This window comes from Lagenorhynchus albirostris, chromosome 6 (genome assembly GCF_949774975.1).
Source record: "Lagenorhynchus albirostris chromosome 6, mLagAlb1.1, whole genome shotgun sequence".
NCBI classification, from domain to species: Eukaryota; Metazoa; Chordata; class Mammalia; order Artiodactyla; family Delphinidae; genus Lagenorhynchus; species Lagenorhynchus albirostris.
Genome location: NC_083100.1, coordinates 30835442 through 30856433, shown reverse-complemented (window position 1 = coordinate 30856433; position 20992 = coordinate 30835442). Strand labels below are relative to the sequence as shown.

General features: G+C 37.1%; 1 protein-coding gene across 3 annotated transcripts in view; it reads left to right on the top strand.

Annotated features, from left to right (window-relative positions):
- PARD3B (par-3 family cell polarity regulator beta) overlaps positions 1-20992 on the top strand; it is a 1039317-nt gene that overhangs the window by 524631 nt on the left and 493694 nt on the right. For all 3 annotated transcript variants that reach the window (XM_060152240.1, XM_060152239.1, XM_060152238.1), the window contains exons 6-8: positions 10996-11082; positions 16682-16807; positions 19175-19533. In XM_060152240.1, the coding sequence (XP_060008223.1) occupies positions 10996-11082; positions 16682-16807; positions 19175-19533 (572 nt within the window). The remainder of the gene's footprint in view (positions 1-10995; positions 11083-16681; positions 16808-19174; positions 19534-20992) is intronic.

The following is a 20992-nucleotide window of genomic DNA, read 5'->3' as shown; positions in this document are numbered from 1 at the left end:
TTGGTGCTCTGGCCTGATGTTAGGCCTGAGCCTCTGAGGTGGGAGAGCCGAGTTCAGGACATTGGAGCACCAGAGGCCTCCTGGCCCCATGTAATACTAATCGGCGAGAGCTCTCCCAGAGATCTCCATCTCAATGCTAAGACCCAGCTCCACCCAACGGCCAGCAAGCTACAGTGCTTGACGCCTCATGCCAAACAACTAGCAAGACAGGAACACAATTCCACCCATTAGCAGAGAGACTGCCTAAAATCATACCAAGTTCACAGACACCTCAAAACACACCACCAGACACAGCTCTGCCTACCATAACACAAAAAATCCAGCCCCACCCACCAGAACACAGGCACCAGTCCCCTCCACCAGGAAGCCTACACAAGCAACTGAACCAACCTCACCCAGTGGGTGCAGACACCAAAAATAACAGGAACTATAAACCTGCAGCCTGTGAAAAGGAGACCCCAAACACAGTACGTTAAACAAAATGGAAGACAGAGTAATATGCAGCAGATGAAGGAGCAAGGTAAAAACCCAGCAGACCAAACAAATGAAGAGGAAATAGGCAGTCTACCTAACAAAGAATTCAGAGTAACGATAGTAAAGATGATCCAAAATCTTGGAAATAGAATGGAGAGAATATAAGAAATGTTTAACAAGGAGCTAGAAGAACTAAAGAGCAAATAAACAATGATGAACAACACAATAAATGAAATTAAAAATTCTCTAGAAGGAATCAATAGCAGAAAAACTGAGGCAGAAGAAGGATAAGTGACCTGGAAGATAAAATAGTGAAAATAACTACTGCAGAGTGAAATAAAGAAAAAAGAATGAAAAGAATTGAGGACAGTCTCAGACACCTCTGGGACAACATTGAACACACCAACATTCGAATTATAGGGGTCCCAGAAGAAGACGAGAAAAAGAAAGGGTCTAAGAAAATATTTGAAGATATTATAGTTGAAAACTACCCTAACATGGGGAGGGAAATACTTAAGTCCAGGAAGCTCAGAGAGTTCCATACAGGATAAATCCAAGGAGCAACACGCCAAGACACATATTAATCAAGCAATCAAAAATTAAATACAAAGAAAAAATATTAAAAGCAGCAAGCGAAAAGCAACAAATAACACACAAGGGAATCCCCAGAAAGTTAACAGCTGATCTTTCAGCAAAAACTCTGCAAGCCAGAAGGGTGTGGCAGGATACATTTAGAAGTGATGAAAGGGAAAAACCTACAACCAAGACTACTCTACCCAGCAAGGATCTCATTCAGATTCGACAGAGAAATTAAAACCTTTACAGACAAGCAAAAGTTAAGAGAATTCCACACCACCAAACCAGATTTACAGAAAATGTTAAAGGAACTTCTCCGGGCAGGAAACACAAGAGAAGGAAAAGACCTACAATAACAAACCCAAAACAATTAAGAAAGTGGTAATAGGAATATACATGTCTACAATTACCTTAAATATAAATGGATTAAATGCTCCAACCAAATGAATGGATACAAGAACAAGACCCGTATATATGCTGTCTACAAGAGACCCACTTCACACCTAGGGACACATACAGACTGAAAGTGAGGGGATGGAAAAGGATATTCCATGCAAATGGAAATCAAAAGAAAGCTGGAGTAGCAATTCTCATATCAGACAAAATAGACTTTAAAGACTATTACAAGAGACAAAGAAGGACCCTGCATAATGATCAAGGGATCAATCTAAGAAGAATATATAACCATTGTAAATATTTATGTACCCAACATAGGAGCACCTCAATACATAAGGCAAATGCTAACAGCCATACAAGGGGAAATCGACAGTAACACAATAATAATAGGGCACTTTAACACCCCACTTTCACCAATGGACAGATCATCCCAAATGAAAATAAATAAGGAAACACAAGCTTTAAATGACACATTAGACAAGATGGACTTAATTGATATTTATAGGACATTCCATCCCAAAACAACAGAATACACTTTCTTCTCAGGTGCTCGTATTCTCCAGGATAGATCATATCTTGGGTCACAAATGAAGCCTTGGTAAATTTTAGAAAACTGAAATGGTATCAAGTATCTTTTCTGACCACAGTGCTATGAGACTAGATATCAATTACAGGGAAAAAACTGTAAAAAATACAAACACATGGAGGCTAAACAATTCACTACTAAATAACCAAGAGATCACTGAAGAAATCAAAGAGGAAATCAAAAAATACCTAGGAACAAATGACAGTGAAAACACGATGACCCAAAATCTATGGGATACAGCAAAAACATTTCAAGAGGGAAGTTTATAGCAATACAATCCTATCTCAAGAAACAAGAAACATCTAACCTAACACCTAAAGCAATTAGAGAAAGAAGAACAAAAAAACCCCCAAAGTTAGCAGAAGGAAAGAATTCATAAAGATCAGATCAGAAATAAATGATGAAGGAAACAGTAGCAAAGATCAATAAAACTAAAAGCTGGTTCTTTGAGAAAATAAACAAAATCGATAAACCATTAGCCAGACTCATCAAGAAAAAAGGGAGAAGACTCAAATCAACAGATTTAGAAATGAAAAAGGAGAAATAACAACTGACACTGCAGAAATACAAAGGATCAGGAGAGATTACTACAAGCAACTCTATGCCAATAAAATGGACAACCTGGAAGAAATGGACAAATTCTTAGAAAAGCACAACCTTCTAAGACTGAACCAGGAAGAAATAGAAAATATGAACAGACCAATCACAAGCACTGAAATTGAAACTGTGATTAAAAATATTCCAAGAAACAAAAGCTCAGGACCATATGGCTTCACAGGCAAATTCTATCAAACATTTAGAGAAGAGCTAACCCCTATCCTTCTCAAACTCTTCCAAGGTGTAGTAGAGGGAGGAACACTCCCTCTCATTCTGCAAGGCCCTCTCAACACTCCCTCTCAACTCATTCTGCAAGGCCACCATCTCCCAGATTCCAAAACCAGACAAAGATGTCACAAAAGAAGAAAACTACAGGCCAGTATCACTGATGAACATAGATGCAAAATTCCTCAACAGAATACTAGCAAACAGAATCCAACAGCCCTTTAAAAGGATCATACACCATGATCAAGTGGGGTTTATCCCAGGAACGAAAGGATTCTTCAATATATGCAAATCAATCAATGTGATATATTAAGAAATTGAAGGAGAAAAACCATATGATCATCTCAATAGATGCAGAAAAAGATTTCCACAAAGTTCAACACCCATTTATGATAAAAACTCCAGAAAGTGGGCATAGAGGGGACCTAGCTCAACTTAATAAAGGCCGTATATGACAAACCCACAGCCAACATCGTTCTCAATGGTGAAAAACTGAAACCATTTCTTCTAAGATCAGGAACAAGACAAGGTTGCCCATTCTCACCACTATCATTGAACATAGTTTTGGAAGTTTTAGCCACAACAATCAGAGAAGAAAAAGAAATTAAAGGAATCCAAATTGGAAAAGAAGAAATAAAGCTGTCACTGTTTGCAGATGACATGGTAGTCTACGTAGAGAATCCTAAATATGCTACCAGAAAACTACTAGAGCTAGTCAGTGAATCTGGTAAAGTAGCAGGATACAAAATTAATGCACAGAAAACTCTTTCATTCCTATACACTAACGATGAAAAATTTGAAAGAGAAATTAAGGAAACACTCCCATTTACCATTGCAACAAAGAGAATAAAATACCTAGGAATAACCTACCTAAGGAGACAAAAGACCTGTATGCAGAAGAGTGTAAGACACGAATGAAAGAAATTAAAGATGATACAAACAGATGGAGAGATATACCATGTTCCTGGATTAGAAGAGTCAACATTGGGAAAATGACTATGGTACCCAGAGCAATCTACAAATTCATTGCATCCATATCAGACTACCTATGGCATTTTCCACAGAACTAGAACAAAAATTTTCACAATTTTTATGGAAACACAGAAGACCCCAAATAGCCAAAGCAATCTTGGGGCAATTACAAAGCTACAGTCATCAAGACAGTATGGTACTGGCACAAAAACAGAAACACAGATCAATGGAACAGCATAGAAAGCCCAGAGGTAAACCCACGCACATATGGACACCCTATCTTTGATATGGGAGGCAAGGATATACGATGGAGAAAAGACAGCCACTTCAATAAGTGATGCTGGGAAAACTGGGCAGCTACATGTAAAAGAATGAAATTAGAACACTGCCTAACACCATACACAAAAGTAAACTCAAAATGGATTAAAGACCTAAATGTAAAGCAGACACTATCAAACTCTTAGAGGAAAACATAGGCAGAACACTCTATGACCTAAATCACAGCAAGATCCTTTTTGACCTACCTCCTAGGGTAATGGAAATAAAAACAAAAGTAAACAAATGGGACCTAATGAAATTTAAAAGCTTTTGCACAGCAAAGGAAAGCGTGAACAAGACGAAAAGCCAACCCTCAGAATGGGAGAAAATATTTGCAAATGAAGCAACTGACAAAGGATTAATCTCCAAAATATACAAGCAGCTCATGCAGCTCAATATCAACAAAACAAACAGCCCAATCCAAAAATGGGCAGAAGACCTAAATAGACATTTCTCCAAAGAAGATATACAGATTGGCAAGAAACACATGAAAGGATGCTCAACATTGCCAATCATTAGAGGAATTCAAATCAAAACTACGGTGAGATATCATCTCACACCAGTCAGAATAACCATCATCAATACATCTACAAACAGTAAATGCTGGAGAGGGTGTGGAGAAAAGGGAAATCTCTTGCACTGTTGGTGGGAATGTCAGTTGATACAGCCACTATGGGGAACGGTATGGAGGTTCCTTAAAAAACTAAAAATAGAACTACCATATGACCCAGAAATACCACTACTGGGCATATACCCTGAGAAAACCATAATTCAAGAAGAGTCATGTACCACAATGTTCACTGCAGCTCTATTTACAATAGCCAGGACATGGAAACCACCTAAGTGTCCATCAACAGATGAATGGGTAAAGAAGATGTGGTACATATATACAGTGGAATATTACTCAGCCATAAAAATAAACGAAACCGAGTTATTTGTAATGAGGTGGATGGACCTAGAGTCTGTTGTATAGAGTGAAGTAAGTCAGAAAGAGAAAATAAATACTGTGTGCTAACACATATATGGAATCTAAAAAAAAAAAAAAAAAAAAAGATTCTGATGAACCTAGGGGCAGGACCCAGACTTAGAGAATGGACTTGAGGACACAAGGAGGGAGAAGGGTAAGCTGGGACGAAGTGAGAGAGTCATGGACATATATACACTACCAAATGTAAAATAGATAGCTAGTTGGGAAGCAGCTGCATAGCACAGGGAGATCAGCTTGGTGCTTTGTGACCACCTAGAGGAGTGGGACAGGGAGGGTGGGAGGAAGACGCAAGAGGGAGGGGATATGGGGATATATGTATATGTGTAGCTGATTCACTTTAGTATACCGCAGAAACTAACACAACATTGTAAAGCTATTATACTCCAATAAAGATGTTAAAAGAAAAAAGATTGCACTTTAAGCTTCTCTTTAATTAGCAAGCAGTGTATGCAAAAGACCTTCCCTTCATTCCTAATTTCTGGCTCATTCCTGACCTCACGTTATTCCAGATATGCCTCTTTTCCCAGGATGAAAACTGTCATCACATTTTATCCTGTTCTCCTTGGCCTCTCATTTTGCAAATTATTGACAGAGTCCATTTCATAATACCTTGAATCTTTCTCCATGTTTTCATGCTTTATTCCTATAATCATTGCTCAATCCGTAATACCTCTCAGCTACATTGTTTCAGTAATTTACTAATTCCTACCTCAAGTACCAATTTCTCCCTTGTCTTTCCCTTTTCCAGTTGATCCCACATCTCTGCCAGGTAAAATATTTCTAAACCACTGCATTGATCTTAGTGCTCTCATTTCCAAAACCTATAGTGATTCCATCTTCTCAAAAATTAAGCGTGCTTTTTTTCATTGTGGAATTTGACATATCACACTGAGGTTTGATCTGAAGCTGATGGGTCAGCCTTACCTCCTCATTATCTTACCCTCTGTTCTCCCTTCCTCCCCCCTCCTCCCCTCTCCTCCTTCTCTCTTTAGTATCACAGCCAATCCGTGTGTCCGCAGACCATCCTGATTCAGTGTCTCAGTGAAAACTGTTTCCTCTCCTGTGCATGATCTCTCCACGCCCTCACCAGCTTTTCTGGTTGAAGATTCATTTACCCTTCTCAGTTCCATCTAAAATTCTACTTCCTTTGAGAAGATTTTCCTGATTTCCAGCTTTCCTTCCTGATCCTGTTCCCTTTTCTAGGAACCTCATCAGAAAGCACCTCTGCTTTGAAACTTACATGTCGAAATGGTTGAAAACTACTGCTCTGAGAAGCAGTAAATTCCAATTTGTGTCCTGAATTTACCGTATATAAATGGTGTGATGTTGGACAGATTATTTAACCTCTCTAAGCATCGGTTTACTTATCTGTAATGGAAGTGATATGTTTACTTTGTACATTTGATGTGAGTACATGTTATATAATACCCAGAAGGTGATTAACATGCTGCCTCCCCCCAGATAGCGTACATTCATTGAGAACATACTGCAAGTACTACTACTGTTCTATTCCTTTGTATTATTTTTGTTACCTGTTCTAATCTGCCTGCTGATTATGAACTCCTCAAGCATTAGACTTTGTTTTTTCCTTGCAGAGCTTCTTCATTGGAACTGCTCGATTAATTGCATTAAGTGAATCCCACCACCTTTGACAACAAATTCTTTGTTAGATTTTTACCCAGTATAATCATATCAACAAGACATTTCATAAGTTGTTAAAAGAGTAAATGCTAAGCGTTCTCATCACAAGAAAAAATTTTTTTCTATTTCTTTAATTTAGTATTTATATGAGATGGTGGATGTTCAGTAAACTTACTGAGATAATCATTTCATTATTTATGTAAGTCAAATCATTATGCTGTGTACCTTAAACGTATACAGTGCTGTTGATTATATCTCAATAAAACTGGGGGAAAAAACCCAAGACATTTCACTGTCAAGTAGCCTTCGGTGTCATCAGCAAGCTCTTCTTGGAGGTCTCTCTCTGTGGTCCATCTCTCACATTGCTGTATATGACAGTCTTGGACATCAGTCCCCAAAGAACACCTGCCAGTAACTTCTCTCCACTCATTATTACCCACTGTGTTCTCTATCAGCAGTCTAATTATGAAGAAAATCCTACAGTATTTACGGATTAAGAAAAAAAAAAACTCTTACTGAGGAAATCAAGTTGAGGAAAATTTGGAAAGTTTGAAATAGGTTATTGCCTTTTAACCCGTAAGCTTCTTTGTTCCTTCAGAAAGTTCTGATAATAATACTAACAGCTGATATTGAGTCCTTCGTATATGCCAGACTGTGTGTTTGCTGTATTTATATAATATTCTCTATTTTTTTCTTTAAAACCAGCAACTCTATTAGGAATTTATCTTAATTCCCTCATTGTCCAAATGAGGAAACTTACTTGTGGTCTTAGTTTAAATGAGTTACTTAGGCACCTGACTCAGAGCCACCACTAGGATACACTTCTCTCTAATTTCATAAGTTAATCATTATTTCCTCCTGAAACAAAGTATCTCCTCTTCCCTGCCCTCAGACCTGTCTCTTCTGTACCCTAAACTAGTGGCCAATCACTGGGTTGACTAATCTTAAAGATGCTGTGCATTTGCCTTGTGTGGAGAAATCAGACCTACAACCATCCATCTGCAGCCCCTTCTCTCCCTCAAGCTTCGTGTCTTTCTGCTGGAAGGAACCAAATGAAGCACTTTCCATCTAGTTCTTGCCATAGCCGTTCACAACAGGCTCATTTTAAACCACTGATTCTGTACTTTCACCCATAGTTTGGTATTAAAGTCTTAGGTAGGTAGCAGCTGGTTCTAGTGATATTTGAATCAATTTTGTCAGTCAGAGCTTAGAACATGTAGCTTGCTTAATACTATTGGACCTAATGCTTGGTGACTATCTGCTTTTGTTTTGGTACGTCTTAGAAAGTTGAATTAGCTACTTTGAGCTTAGTGAAATCTTCCGACTTTTCTTTTTGTAAGTGAAATACTTTTCCTTTGCCCCGCAATTCATTTTTTATCTGTTTTTCACAAGTAGCTGCCGATCCCTTTTTCTTTCCACTTCTAGAATAGCCTTCTCACCTCATCCTCTACATTTTCCATTCTAAGTCTGCCTCCAAAACATAAATGTGCATACCCTGCTCACCAGTCCTTGAACTCTACTGTGCTGTTTGCCTAAACAAATAACATTAATAGCATATTTTCACATCTTAGTGAAATCTCATTTTATGAGATGTGTATTCAAGTAATTGTGTCTAGCCCTCCTTGCTATGTTTATCTTCCATGAGGGTATATATACAGGGATTTCCACAGAACTCCATCAAGTATGTAAAACACTGAGTGGTGTTTTCCCCTTTTAAACTAAATTTAAAAAGATGGACTGGTCTATGAGTTTCCTTTTTCAAATGCTTTTCTTTCCATCTTGAAACAAATGATGGATAACAGTTTATAAAGAGCATGGTAAAACATAGTCTGTGTAAAACTTGTAATGCTTGTCTTTAGATCTAATTCTCTAAGTATCTGCATTTAACAGTCAACAAAATTGAAAGTCTTTTTATGCTGCTTTTTCTGGGATAGTAATATTTTTGTGATAGTAATTTAACATTTGTCAAATATCATTCTAACCAAAAAATAGTGACTATCATATAAAGATAGCATAAAAGTTTATTCTGAAATACTGAAAAAGGGAATCTTATAAAGTTGAAGTAAACCTTAACACTGCATCCTCCAACAAAGTTTTAGTGTTTTGAAATAAGATTGATTAAGAAATTTTGTGATTTACGTTTAAGTAAATGTAAAAATACAAGTTTGATGATTACTAAAGAGTAGGTGTCAGTATGATACATAGAATTTACATAGAATTTATTATGTTTCATAGGAGAGGTTTTGAGTGGGATAAAGAAATACTTGCAAACTAGAAAAAAGAATCCATAAAGCCATTCTAAAATTTTTTAAGCTGAAATCATGTTGTCTAGACTAAACACTCATATTCCAAAAGCATCTAGATAATACATATGAATGCTCTCAGCATGCGGAGATTTAATACATTTATTAGGAAAGATTTGTGTTATGCTCTAAGTGTAAAACTATAAAATTATGTTATAAAGGTAGAGATAATAAAGTTTCAGTGGTTAAACAAAACTTTCACCTCTGATTTTAGAAGTCTTTACAATAATATCATAACCCTAGACTGTGTATGCTTTGGGTTTACTCTTCCTCAGATACCTACGAATGCACTATAAATCTGTTATGTAAAAGTTATTTCTTTGCGGTCCATTGAAAGCTACACAACTTTCTCTTCCCACCAAATATTTTATATTCAGGACTTAAAATGCATACCTATATTTAGGATTTCATATGCCTATATTCATTCATATAGTACCTATGCTTACACAGAAAGTATAGAGAAGAATCTACTTTATCCCTTGATCTTAGCACTCTAAGATTTACTTTATTTCTAACTTTTATTCCAGGCTTCTGATATAACCTGCTTGACTGAACAAAGTTTAAATATATCAGCAGTATCTGAGCAAAACTCGAAATTTACTATCAGTTTTGAAATTCCATCCCTTTCCATAAATGTTGGAAACTAACATGCTCTTTTTTGCAGTTCTTAATGATAATAGGTTTGCAATGAAAACACATTAAAAATAAGCCTAATCCACTGATGAGAATATATTTAATATATTTATTTTAGATTGCTGATAATTTAGGGAGTACTTCATGCAGAGTGAATTCATTAGGCATTTTGCTTTCTTAATGCTATTCTCAACTTTCCAGCAAGGAGCCAAAATTTTCCCATTTTCAGTTTGGAACAGAAATGTATTTGTAGCAGCTGTAGCTCTTAATTTGACATCTAGTTTCAGGTCATTTTCATGTAAATAGGAAACAATAGAGACCTGCCTACAGTTTCCATGATGGAGATGTTTGCTTCAACTTTATCATTTTTCCTCTGACAATTTTATTTTCTCTCTCTGGGATTAAAGGAGCCAATAATTGTTCATGGTTATTATTTTTCATCTTTATAAAAACTTGTTAGTTCCACTTTCCATTACTCCAAAGCTCCCAGTGCCTTGTATATTTCAGTCATACACACTATCCATTAATGTTTCTAGCTCATCCTTTCCTTAATCTGGAGTAGGTTAGACAGGTCAGGCTTTCCATTTCTTTCTGTAATACATTTTCTCCAGGCTTTTCAACTTCTTTTCCTACGTCTAAAAAAAAAAAAAAAACCTGAGAGGTGAAAATTTGGAATTGTTCCACTGAATACAACTGATGCCTTATTGAAAGGCAAGTTTTAGTTTTGATTTATAATGCTTTGAACATGCCCATATGTATTACCAACTTTGGCTTCACAGTTGTTTAAAATGTAATTATGTGCTTTTTCTAATAAAAATGTGTTTTATTTCATTTTTCCTCTGTTCTGGAGGAAAAATCCTCCTTTATGTTTTAAGCATAGATATGCTTAATTCAATGTATTTTATCATCTATTCAGTAATTTTCAAGTGTGTCTCAATGGGGAGAAATTTCATTTTTGTGTACATCCTTTTTAAATATGTTGATTTATGCAGATTAAGTTAAGTAGGAAGTTATTTTTGTACATAGTCATTTCCATTTTTTCCTCTTCTAGGAAAAAAATAAGAAATCAGATAGTCTTTTAAACATTTTATTTCCTGGGTCTTCTGAACATACCAGCAAATCATGTACTCCTTTGATTTCATCTCTGCTGTTGAATTTACAGCAGTTGCTATAATCCTAAGTTTGTTTTGTTTTTCTTTTTAATATGCCACATCTGATTGTTTTTGTTTTTGTTTTTTTAGCAGGGACTCATTTGTGCTCTTTTTTTTTTTTTTTTTCTGTCCCAGTAATATGACAAGAACAGTGGAGATTTCTGGGGAAGGAGGCCCCTTGGGAATACATGTAGTACCTTTCTTTTCATCTCTGAGTGGAAGGTAAGATGTTTTCCTTATATCAGAAGCTCATACTAATGAAAAACTTGACTTGAGCTCATTTTCCCAAACATTTTTTAGAAGAGGATTAAGTGTATGTCTCTGTTATTTAGATAGATACCTCAAGATATACTTCTGTTGGCCACTTATGTGTTAGAAACAAAATAACATCACTTCTAGGAAACGATGGAAAAGAAATCATGGCTTCTGCATTTACAATTAATTAAGAAGTACTTTATTAAAATATTCTTATCAGTGACACATAGAAATCGTGGAAAGACTTTAACATATTGTTAGAGAAATATAGCAACTGAATTTTTTAATGTTCAAAAATACACTTAAATGAAATATAGTAATTCCAAATGGATATTTCTTGATATGCCTCAGGTTTACAGAACTTAGGATAATAAATATTCTAATATTATAAGTAGTTATATCAGAAGCTAAATATGTTTTGATTTTACATATAGTAGCAAAATGCCATTATTCTATTTATTTTGTTCTAAAATAAAATATAACCAATTAAAAATAATTTATCGCATCCTTTTGAAATTTTAAAGCCATTATATTTCTAAATCCATGCTGATAAATGGTAATTTAGATTGCATCACCATCTCTTGAAATTTGTGTCTACTTAACTGGCTGTAAAACTTGTTTTACTGATGGGAATTAAAGTGTGTGCCTGAGAGTTAATATTAGTACTATTATAACAACCTTACAAAACTAGTATTAGATATTATGTTATTATAATACTTTTCAGTAGGATGACTACCTTTTGCACTAGATTGACACTGACAAAGGCTGTCAGAAACTTAAAGAAAATGAATTTCTCACCCATATGATATGATGTTAATTAATTTGCTAAATTTATTTTCTTAAATTAAATATATCATTGAAAAGGCAAAATACCTGATTTTAGCTTAGGTGATCAAAGACCAGAAAAGTCGGTTGATTTTTCTCAAGGTCATACAAAATCCAGATATTTTGACTTGACCTCACTCTTTGCTCTTTCTATAACAAAACTTTCCCCAAAGCTTATATAGTATTTATTTACTGGTTCTGAATATTTATTCAATTTGGTCTGCCATACAGCAGGAAGAGCAGATTTAGTCATGATATTTTGGTTGGCATCATTTTCAGTAGGTAGCCATCTGCTACCTGTAATTGCTAAGTCATCACCTTCTTTAGCAAATAACATCTGATGCCAAGCTCTTGCTGGAATGAATGTCCCCTAAAAAGAAATGAACTGAAAAGCTAGTGGCTCTTATTGTCTCATTTCCTGTATGTGTTAATAAGCATGTTTATAAATGTTATGGGTTATGGCACAGGACAAGCTGAGGTTGTTTTTGATAGACAGGGAGAGTATTTACCCAGTTGTCACGAGGAATTCTAATGGCTTTTGTCAGAAGTGTACTGGTAGAGCTTTGTGAAATACCAGTGTGGCTAAATTACTAGGCCCTTTAGCTTAATGAAGCTGGAATAGACCACAAGATCATCCCGATTTTCAAAACGTGAAGAAATATACAACATGACAGTCACACTACATCATTTTCAGTTGTTCAGAAAACAAGTTGACGCTATAGACCAAAAATCACCTTCTCTCACTTCAAATGAGGAAAACACACTAGAATGCATTGATTTACCCCCGATCCTTCCTAGTTCTGATTTCTAGCATAAGCTTTATAGAATAGGAAAAAGTATTGGACTCGGATTTGGAACAATTGGACTTGAATCTCACTGTTCTCTTTTGTATAACCTTGAGTGAGTCCCCTAAATTGGCCTCTTGTGAATACCTACTTCACATCAAGGTTGTGGGGATTAAACCACATTAAAAATGTGAATGCTCCTTGTGAAACACACAACATACAAATGTGTAAATTATTAGGATTAATACTACTTTGGCTAAAACAGAAAAACTTTGTTTAGAAATGAACTTTTATAAGTTCATGGTCAACTATTCAGTAAATTGGTGAAATAGTTTTCTCTGTGTGTGTGTGTGTGTGTGTGTGTGTGTGTGTGTGTATTTTTTGCTATCCACTGGTATTATAGGAAGGAAATTTAATTAAAAAACATAAAAAAATAATATGGAAGTGGAGACATGAGCCAATAAAAGTTAAGAAGTAATGAGTACAGGCTGAAACAGCACACTTAACTCAACCCATGTGTCTAGAAGCAACTGCATACAGAGTGTGTCAGACAAGTGTCTGACTTCATTATGCCATATGGTTGCCCTGTGTGAGCATGGGGGATGGGGGTAGTTAAGGTCATAGTGGTAGACTTAGTTCTTCATTTCCTTCCATTTATTGGTTTGTGTCATTATTTTAAATTAGAATTTACATTTAATTATTTACTAAGACTACTGTAATTCACTCTGCCTTCAATTTCTTTTTAATTTTTTTCTTTTACAAAAATAGGGCCACACCTGTTGTAGAATTAAGATCCCTAATCAAAGTTAGAACACCCTGAGTACAACACACTGGCTGCTGTATAAATAAGGCCTCAGTGGTTTCATTGGGGTGGAGAATGCGGCTTGTACAGAGGACTGTTGGCTCACACAGTAAAAACAAAAATGCAAGAAGAAAGAAAACAAAACAAGAGTCCCTGAAAGTAAAAAGCAACTTAATTTCATTCATTTTTTTCAAAAAAAAATATAGTTTTATTTTAGAATTAAAGCATAAAATCTAATTGTCAGTAAATAAAGATAGCATAATATACCTGTTTCATAGTAAAGACAGCTGAATATGAGGCAGAAGGAAAGGAGGGATGGGTAAAGATGATATATAATGGGAGCAGAGGAGATGTTTAGGTAAAAATTCTAAGCGGGTGAGCGGCCTAGGCAGTGTGATACAGTGGGAAGAAAGGAGGAGGCCAGCAGGGCATAGGTTTGTGCCTAAATGATCATTAGAAGGGCAAGAAGCAATTGTTACCCCTCTTATTCTGCGGGGCTGTGGGTTTCGGCCTCCTTTATCACTGCTTCTTAATGCAAATTAACTGGTTCACCTCGGCCTATAACTCATCGACGGCATTAATTTTTAAATCCTGCGAGCCTTGGTCCCAAACGAGATAGCTATCCACAGCTCACCCATTTGGGGCAAAGAGAACAAAGAGGGACTCTTTTCTGAGCCTTCTCATACTGGTCTGGATGAAATCAAACTGGAAGGAATCCATCCCTTCCATAGAATAAAGAAGGCAGGAGTGGTTTGTTGCCAGGGAACAAACTAATAAAATCAGTTAGTTTTACATTTTACCAAAATTACCTCTGACACATGGGTTTTACAGTTGGGCTTATTCTGTCAATAAATTTTTCATGGAAAGTTAGGTTATTTAGTTGAGTGAGGTTCACATAGCATACTCCAGCTGTAATATACCAGCTAAATTGCAACCCAGTGGCCTGAAAGAATTAATTCATCTCCCAAAATGTGAAATTAAATCCTAGGGAGTAACATTACATGACTGATGATGTACTGAATTAAATTAAAGGAAGACTTGAATGCTTGTTAAAAAAATATCGCTTATATAAACTAGTTTATAACCACATGTGAGCCTCCTAATGGGTCGTATTACTGTGAATCCACCATAACAAAAATCCAAAATGTGAACTATTAGAGAGTTGTTCAGTTTAGGAGAGAAACAGTATTTTATTCTATTTCTTTCCTTTTTTTTTTTTTTTTTTGACATGTCAAATAGTTCAATTTTTAATATTATATTATGAGATTAAGGTGGGATTAGTACTTTAAATATATTCATTTAAATCTCAGATCTTTTATCAGATAGTAGCTTTGGCCCTTATTCTCTTCCACCCAGAAGATGATTAATTTGCTCACCTACTAGAACTAGGAAATGAAGCATCATTGCACACTTGGCCTGTGACCCTGAGCTTTCCCCACAGTAGGTGACAAAACTATTTGCTCTGCTCTCTCCTACGTCAGCATACTGTGTTCATTTAACTTATTTAAAGTAGAGATCTAAATAGCCCTGCATGTGCCTCTCCTCCGGCTGTCTTGAGATGACGTGAGCTCATCAGATGAACTGAGGCCCTGGAGGCCGAGGTCCCACTTTGTGGCAGCTCCAAACAGGAAGATGGTTTTCTCTTCCACTTTCATTAGAGACTCCCCTTTTTAATGGCGGACGCTATTATGCATGCATAAAATGTGCTCATGTTTTATTTAGATTCGAGACTTAATGCAAAGGGACTACGTAATAGCACCTAAGGCCCCTATATGAAAGAGGGTGACAAAGTAGGAAAACAAGAGGATGAGGGAAGAGGAGGTGGTGGTTTCTCCACATCTAGCAGACTCCTCTCGGAGGACGTATCTGTCTGTTTTATCCTGAGACACCTGGGACCCTGACATGCCGCAAGGAACAGGGAAATCCCTCACGTGAGAAATGGCTAAAGTATACACAAGGTTGATTTCTTTTAGTTTTCAGTTCAAATACTACCAATATGTAATAGGTGCGTGCAAGTGCATACACACACAGTTAAATTCTTTTCATTGCTGTAGCTTTCTTTCTCCTTTTCTTTTTCTCCAACCCCATCCCCTCCTGACTCTAAGCCACAGCCCCAAAGCACCGGGAGGTTCAGGGGATCCTCTCTGAATCCAGACTCTTCCTAGTTGAAATTTCAGACACCTCTTCCCAAAGCCCTGATTTCATCTGGTCACCGTCTCGCTCAGAAGCAGTGAGTGGCATGAGTATTACTCCAGTCTCATCACATCCGTCCATCAGCTGGTGTTCAAGGCCCCTTCACGTGGCACTGGCCTCCACATCCAGTGTGAGCTTCCACCCTGCTCCCCTTACACACACCTGTTCGTTCCTGCCTCTGTGTGTATTCTCTCTCTCCTCCTATCCAAATCCCACTCATTCTTCTGATCCAGTTTACATCCCACTTTCTTCCCAAATCCTTCTATGAAGACTCTAGGCTTATAGCTCCAGTTTTTTCATTACTCCTGTACTCCAAGCCTGTGCTGAGCCATTGTCCTGGTCCTACAGCCCTGTCTCATATTCTTCCATCCGAAGTGCATAGAGAACACTCAACACACACTTGATTCAGTGGCCCTAACAAATGGGACCGAACTTCCTTCTAAACTCAGTAATATGATCTCTGCTAAACATTTACTTCTTCAAATGCGTATTATTGGAAGAGGTGGGAAGACTGCAAAAAAACTACTGTGAATACCTAATCCTCTCCCATTATCAAACATCGAGCTGCCCCCTGGGCACCAACTCAAACTTACTTATTACAGTCAGCCCTTCTGTGAATCCCTCTCGAAACCACGAGTCCTCTGTGTCCTGAACTCTACTGAGCAACACTAGCCTTTTCTAAGTTACCTACAAGCATGAGAAACGGGATTGTAGGTCATTGTGCTCTGGGCTGGTGTTTACGTATATGTATCTTGAAGGGCTTCTTCTCCTTAGTGAGTCATGTGTGCGAGTGTGTTTTTTTGTTTGTTTGTTTACTAAGGATTTAAATAACAGTTGCCCGAATATAAAGCATACGTCCTTTCATAAATAGAAACCAGTGTTTATTTCTGAACGGTTACAAATGGAGAAAGAACTCGCAGGTTATTCAGTCATTCTCTTTCAACCGAAATGTTGCCTTTAGGATTCTAGGGCTCTTCATCCGTGGCATTGAGGAAAACAGCAGGTCTAAGCGGGAAGGACTGTTTCACGAAAATGAATGTATTGTAAAAATCAACAGCGTGGACCTCGTAGACAAAACCTTTGCTCAGTAAGCATGTTTTTTATTGTTTCATTTACTTTATTGATTCCTAGAATGCTTATGATCATTACTGATCATTAGGATCAAAAATGTAGGTAGAACTTCTGATAAGTTCCCTTTGACCCCAGAAGATCTATTTTCAAATATGTCCTGTGTTTTAGCGTACTCAGAGGTGGGCTGCAAATGTCCCTGACAGCCCTGAGAAGGACAAACTGCAGAACAGAGCAAACCTTCTGCCTGGCTGTCTTTCTGGGGCATCGATAGATGGGTTTGTTTTTCTTGGGATACAGGTCAGTTAGACTGGTATTTAAGAACTCTTCACAGACTATTAGTTTGGCTTATTAATTAACTTACTTGGTGTCAGTAGTCTTCCTTAAACTAAATATCTGTGAGAGATGACTGTGAAGACTCACTGAATAATAGAAACAAATGGAAAAAAAAAAAAAAAGTTAAAATAGGGCTTCCCTGGTGGCGCCGTAGTTTAGAGTCCGCCTGCCGATGCATGGGACACGGGTTCGTGCCCTGGTCTGGGAAGATCCCATATGCCACGGAGCGGCTGGGCCCGTGAGCCATGGCTGCTGAGCCTGCGCATCCGGAGCCTGTGCTCCGCAACCGGAGAGGCCACAGCAGTGAGAGGCCCACGTAGCGCAAACAAACAAACAAAAAAAAGTTAAAATACTCTCCCTCAAGAAATTATTTCTCTGCATGTGAAAATGTTACAGGAATAGGTCTTTGTACCTAAGAATTAAAGTATGCAGCAGTCTGCATATGCTTTTTTATATGTATATTGGCATTACAGTGGAACAAGGGAATAATCACGAATACTCTTTAGTAATGATCACCAACCTCTCTTGTTTCAACCAAAACAACTCTTAATATATCTTCTCTGTGACCATTAGTTGCCTATATTGTGTTGGGTGGAGGGGCAGTGCTGTGGCTGCTTAAGTGTGGAAGAAAATGAAGCCTTAAGAGTGTATTTCTAAAAATAATGAATAATATGCAAAATTATAAGTATTATCAATAATGACATTATTTTTATATATCACTGTGCTTGTTACCAGGACTTAATAGGAATGCAAGGCAGACATTATTCTCCCTATATTATAGAGGTAGAAATCAAGGCTTATAAAAATTCAATGTGGAGTAGAAACTGACTCCTAGTCAAGGAGCCGACCAGAGGAGTTGGGCTATCTATGTGAAGTCTTCTCCCTCCTCCCCTAACATTGTAAGCTCTTCGTGAATAAAGTGAGGGGGAGCTCAGATAGCAGTTGGAATTATGATTAATTATTACTTGGTGTGGCTGCTCATAACAGAAACCTGAAATAAAGGTAGCTTAAACAAAATTTACCTTTTCTAAGGACAAATAAGTGTGGAGATGGCAGTCCAGAGTTGGAATGGAGGGTCCACCATCATCAGTGAGTCAGGCATCCTCCATCTTTCTGCTTTGCCATCCTTCTTATGCGGATGCTATCTTGAAGCTGTCTCATGGTCACAAGATGGCTGCTGGAGTTCCCTCCATCACTTCTGAGTTTTAAGAAGTAGGAAAGAGAAACAGTAGAACAAAAAAGTTTCTGCCTCCCAGATGAGCCAGATTTTCTCTAACCTTTCATCTCATTGGCAAGAAAGCTGGGAAAGAGAGTTGTTTTACCTAGTCATGAGGTACAAGGAGACATAAGGAAGAAGAAAAGAAAAAGTAGTAGGAAATTTGAGGAAAAGCACAAAGCGCTAAGACAAAAAAGTAAAAACATTAGGGACTCTATAATAGAATAACAGGGAGGGTGCATTTTGGATTGCCAGTCCACTGTGATATTTGACACAGCCTACGTACCTACCAAACGTCTCCGTGAGGAAATGTTTGTGTCAGAATTGGGCTTCTGCAACACAACCCACATTAGGAAAGACCTGTACTTTAGATTAAAGTCTTAAAAGGAAACCAAATGATAATCTGATGGAGACTATGAAAGATGTTTGTTCCATTTAAAATTAGAGCTTGCTTTTATATTTACTTCAGTAAATACTTCTGGGTAGAATTTCAGATTTAGAAATGCTTAGAAGCTGTGGGTCATTGGACAAGTTACTTAAGCTCTCTGAGCCTCCACTTCTTCATTTTGCAAAATGAGAGCTAATTATACTTACTTAACATGGTTGTTAAAAAGGTTAAATGAGGGAATCGTGCATGTTGATAATGCACATGTAGCCCAGTGTGGTGGCACCTAATGAGCAGGACATACATGGTAACTAGCATTTAGTTAGCAGAGTCATATTGGTAGTAATAGTGATAGTATCTCCTGTGCTTATGCTCCTGTAGCCGTGAGGCTGGGTGCTTTGGATGGTGTGCTAGGAAGTGGTATCATTATATGTTCACTGTTTTTCAAGGGCTCAGGACGTCTTCCGTCAGGCAATGAAATCTCCAAGTGTGCTGCTTCATGTGCTTCCACCTCAAAACCGGGAACAGTATGAAAAATCCGTCACTGGACCTCTTAACATTTTTGGTAACAATGATGGCGTTTTGAGAACAAAGGTGCCACCTCCTGTCCATGGAAAATCAGGAATAAAGACAGTAAATCTCACAGGAACAAGCAGTCCTGAGGAAGATGCATCAGCTTCCCTGCAGCAAAGCAAGAGCCCCCGAGTACCAAGACTAGGTAGAAAGCCATCCTCTCCCTCACTCTCCCCGCTCATGGGGTTTGGCAGCAAGAAAAATGCAAAGAAAATTAAGATTGACCTAAAGAAAGGTAATTATTAAATTATGCTTAATAGCATTCTATTATTGTAACATGTAAAATTGGTTAAGAGAAATGCATTAAGGCTAATTTTGTTAATTCTCCCTTCATTTAATTGAATCAAAAAATAGATTTAAGTGTATACTGCAGTAACTTAAATTTCTTAAAATCATAGTACTTTCTTATTCTTTTTTCTGGAGAGTGTACATTATTTGAAGCAAGAAAATTATAAAGACCTGCTGTGAAATAGAAAGAGCCATTACAAACTTGGTAGGAACAGAGTGTTATTGTATCACAACTTAATACTAAATAGGCACTGAAATTCAGTTGTCTGTTTTAAGCAAGATTAGTGATTTTTGAAGCATCCTTTAGTCCAAGTCCAAAAAGCCAATATATTGTTTCTGGTTCTCTAAGATAGTTTTATACCAGCAAAAAATTATTCCTCAGCAAATATGTAGTAATTATTAATTTCACTAATTCAACAATGCAAATAATTTTTCAAGTATTCTTAATTTCAAAAGCATGTATATAACCTTTTTTCTTCATCTTTTTCAACTTTTTCATCCATTTGCAGCCCAGATCAATAAGACTAGATCATGTGTGTTCATAGATATTTATGCAATATTATACATACACACATACACATTCATGAATTTCTGCACTTTTTTTTATTTTATAACTTCTCCTGATAATCCCTTCCCTCACTGCAACCCTCTGCAACCCACTGTGATTTTCAAGACTCCATTCAAAAGAAACCAAGATTTTATGGATTCTTATCTGAATTAATAGGAAATGTAATGATCACAAGGTAGTTTTAGAATACTTCTTCACATATATCTAAGGCAAATTACGTGTACCTTTAATTGGGATATAGAGATTATTCTGAAAATCCCTCTGGTCAAAATTTTGTCCTCCTATAAGAATTCTATACAGGGAAGAAAATGTATCGATAGGAGGCACAATTAGGCTTTTTATGTAAATGCATCCCTTGTGCTTTTCATACAAATTGTGCAGCTATGTATAAGACATGGGGTTGAGTGCTTTGAGAACAGATAAATCAGACATGGAATGTGACCTTAAAAATCCACCAAAAAACCTTGAATGCAAAAATAAAGAATATTACATCCCACACCTGTGTTTTGGGAAGATTAATCTGACAGAAAAAGATATACTAAAGAAGAGAGCATACCACAAGGGAGCAGGCAAGGGTGCACGGTGTCTGTCTGAATATAATATGTATGCCTAAATTGCTGACTGGATGTAGGCAGGAAGAGAGAGGAATTACTGTTATTGCTGAGGTTTTCGGCCAGGGTGGCTTGTGCAATGGTGATACCATTACGAGAAATTAGAATTTTAAGTAGAAAAGGCAAGGATCTGGGCTGGCGAAGGAAGTTCATAGTGAAGTTTAAAATGCTTGTGAAAGAACGTGCATGGTAATATCCTGGAGACTGACACCAGAGAGATTAGAGAC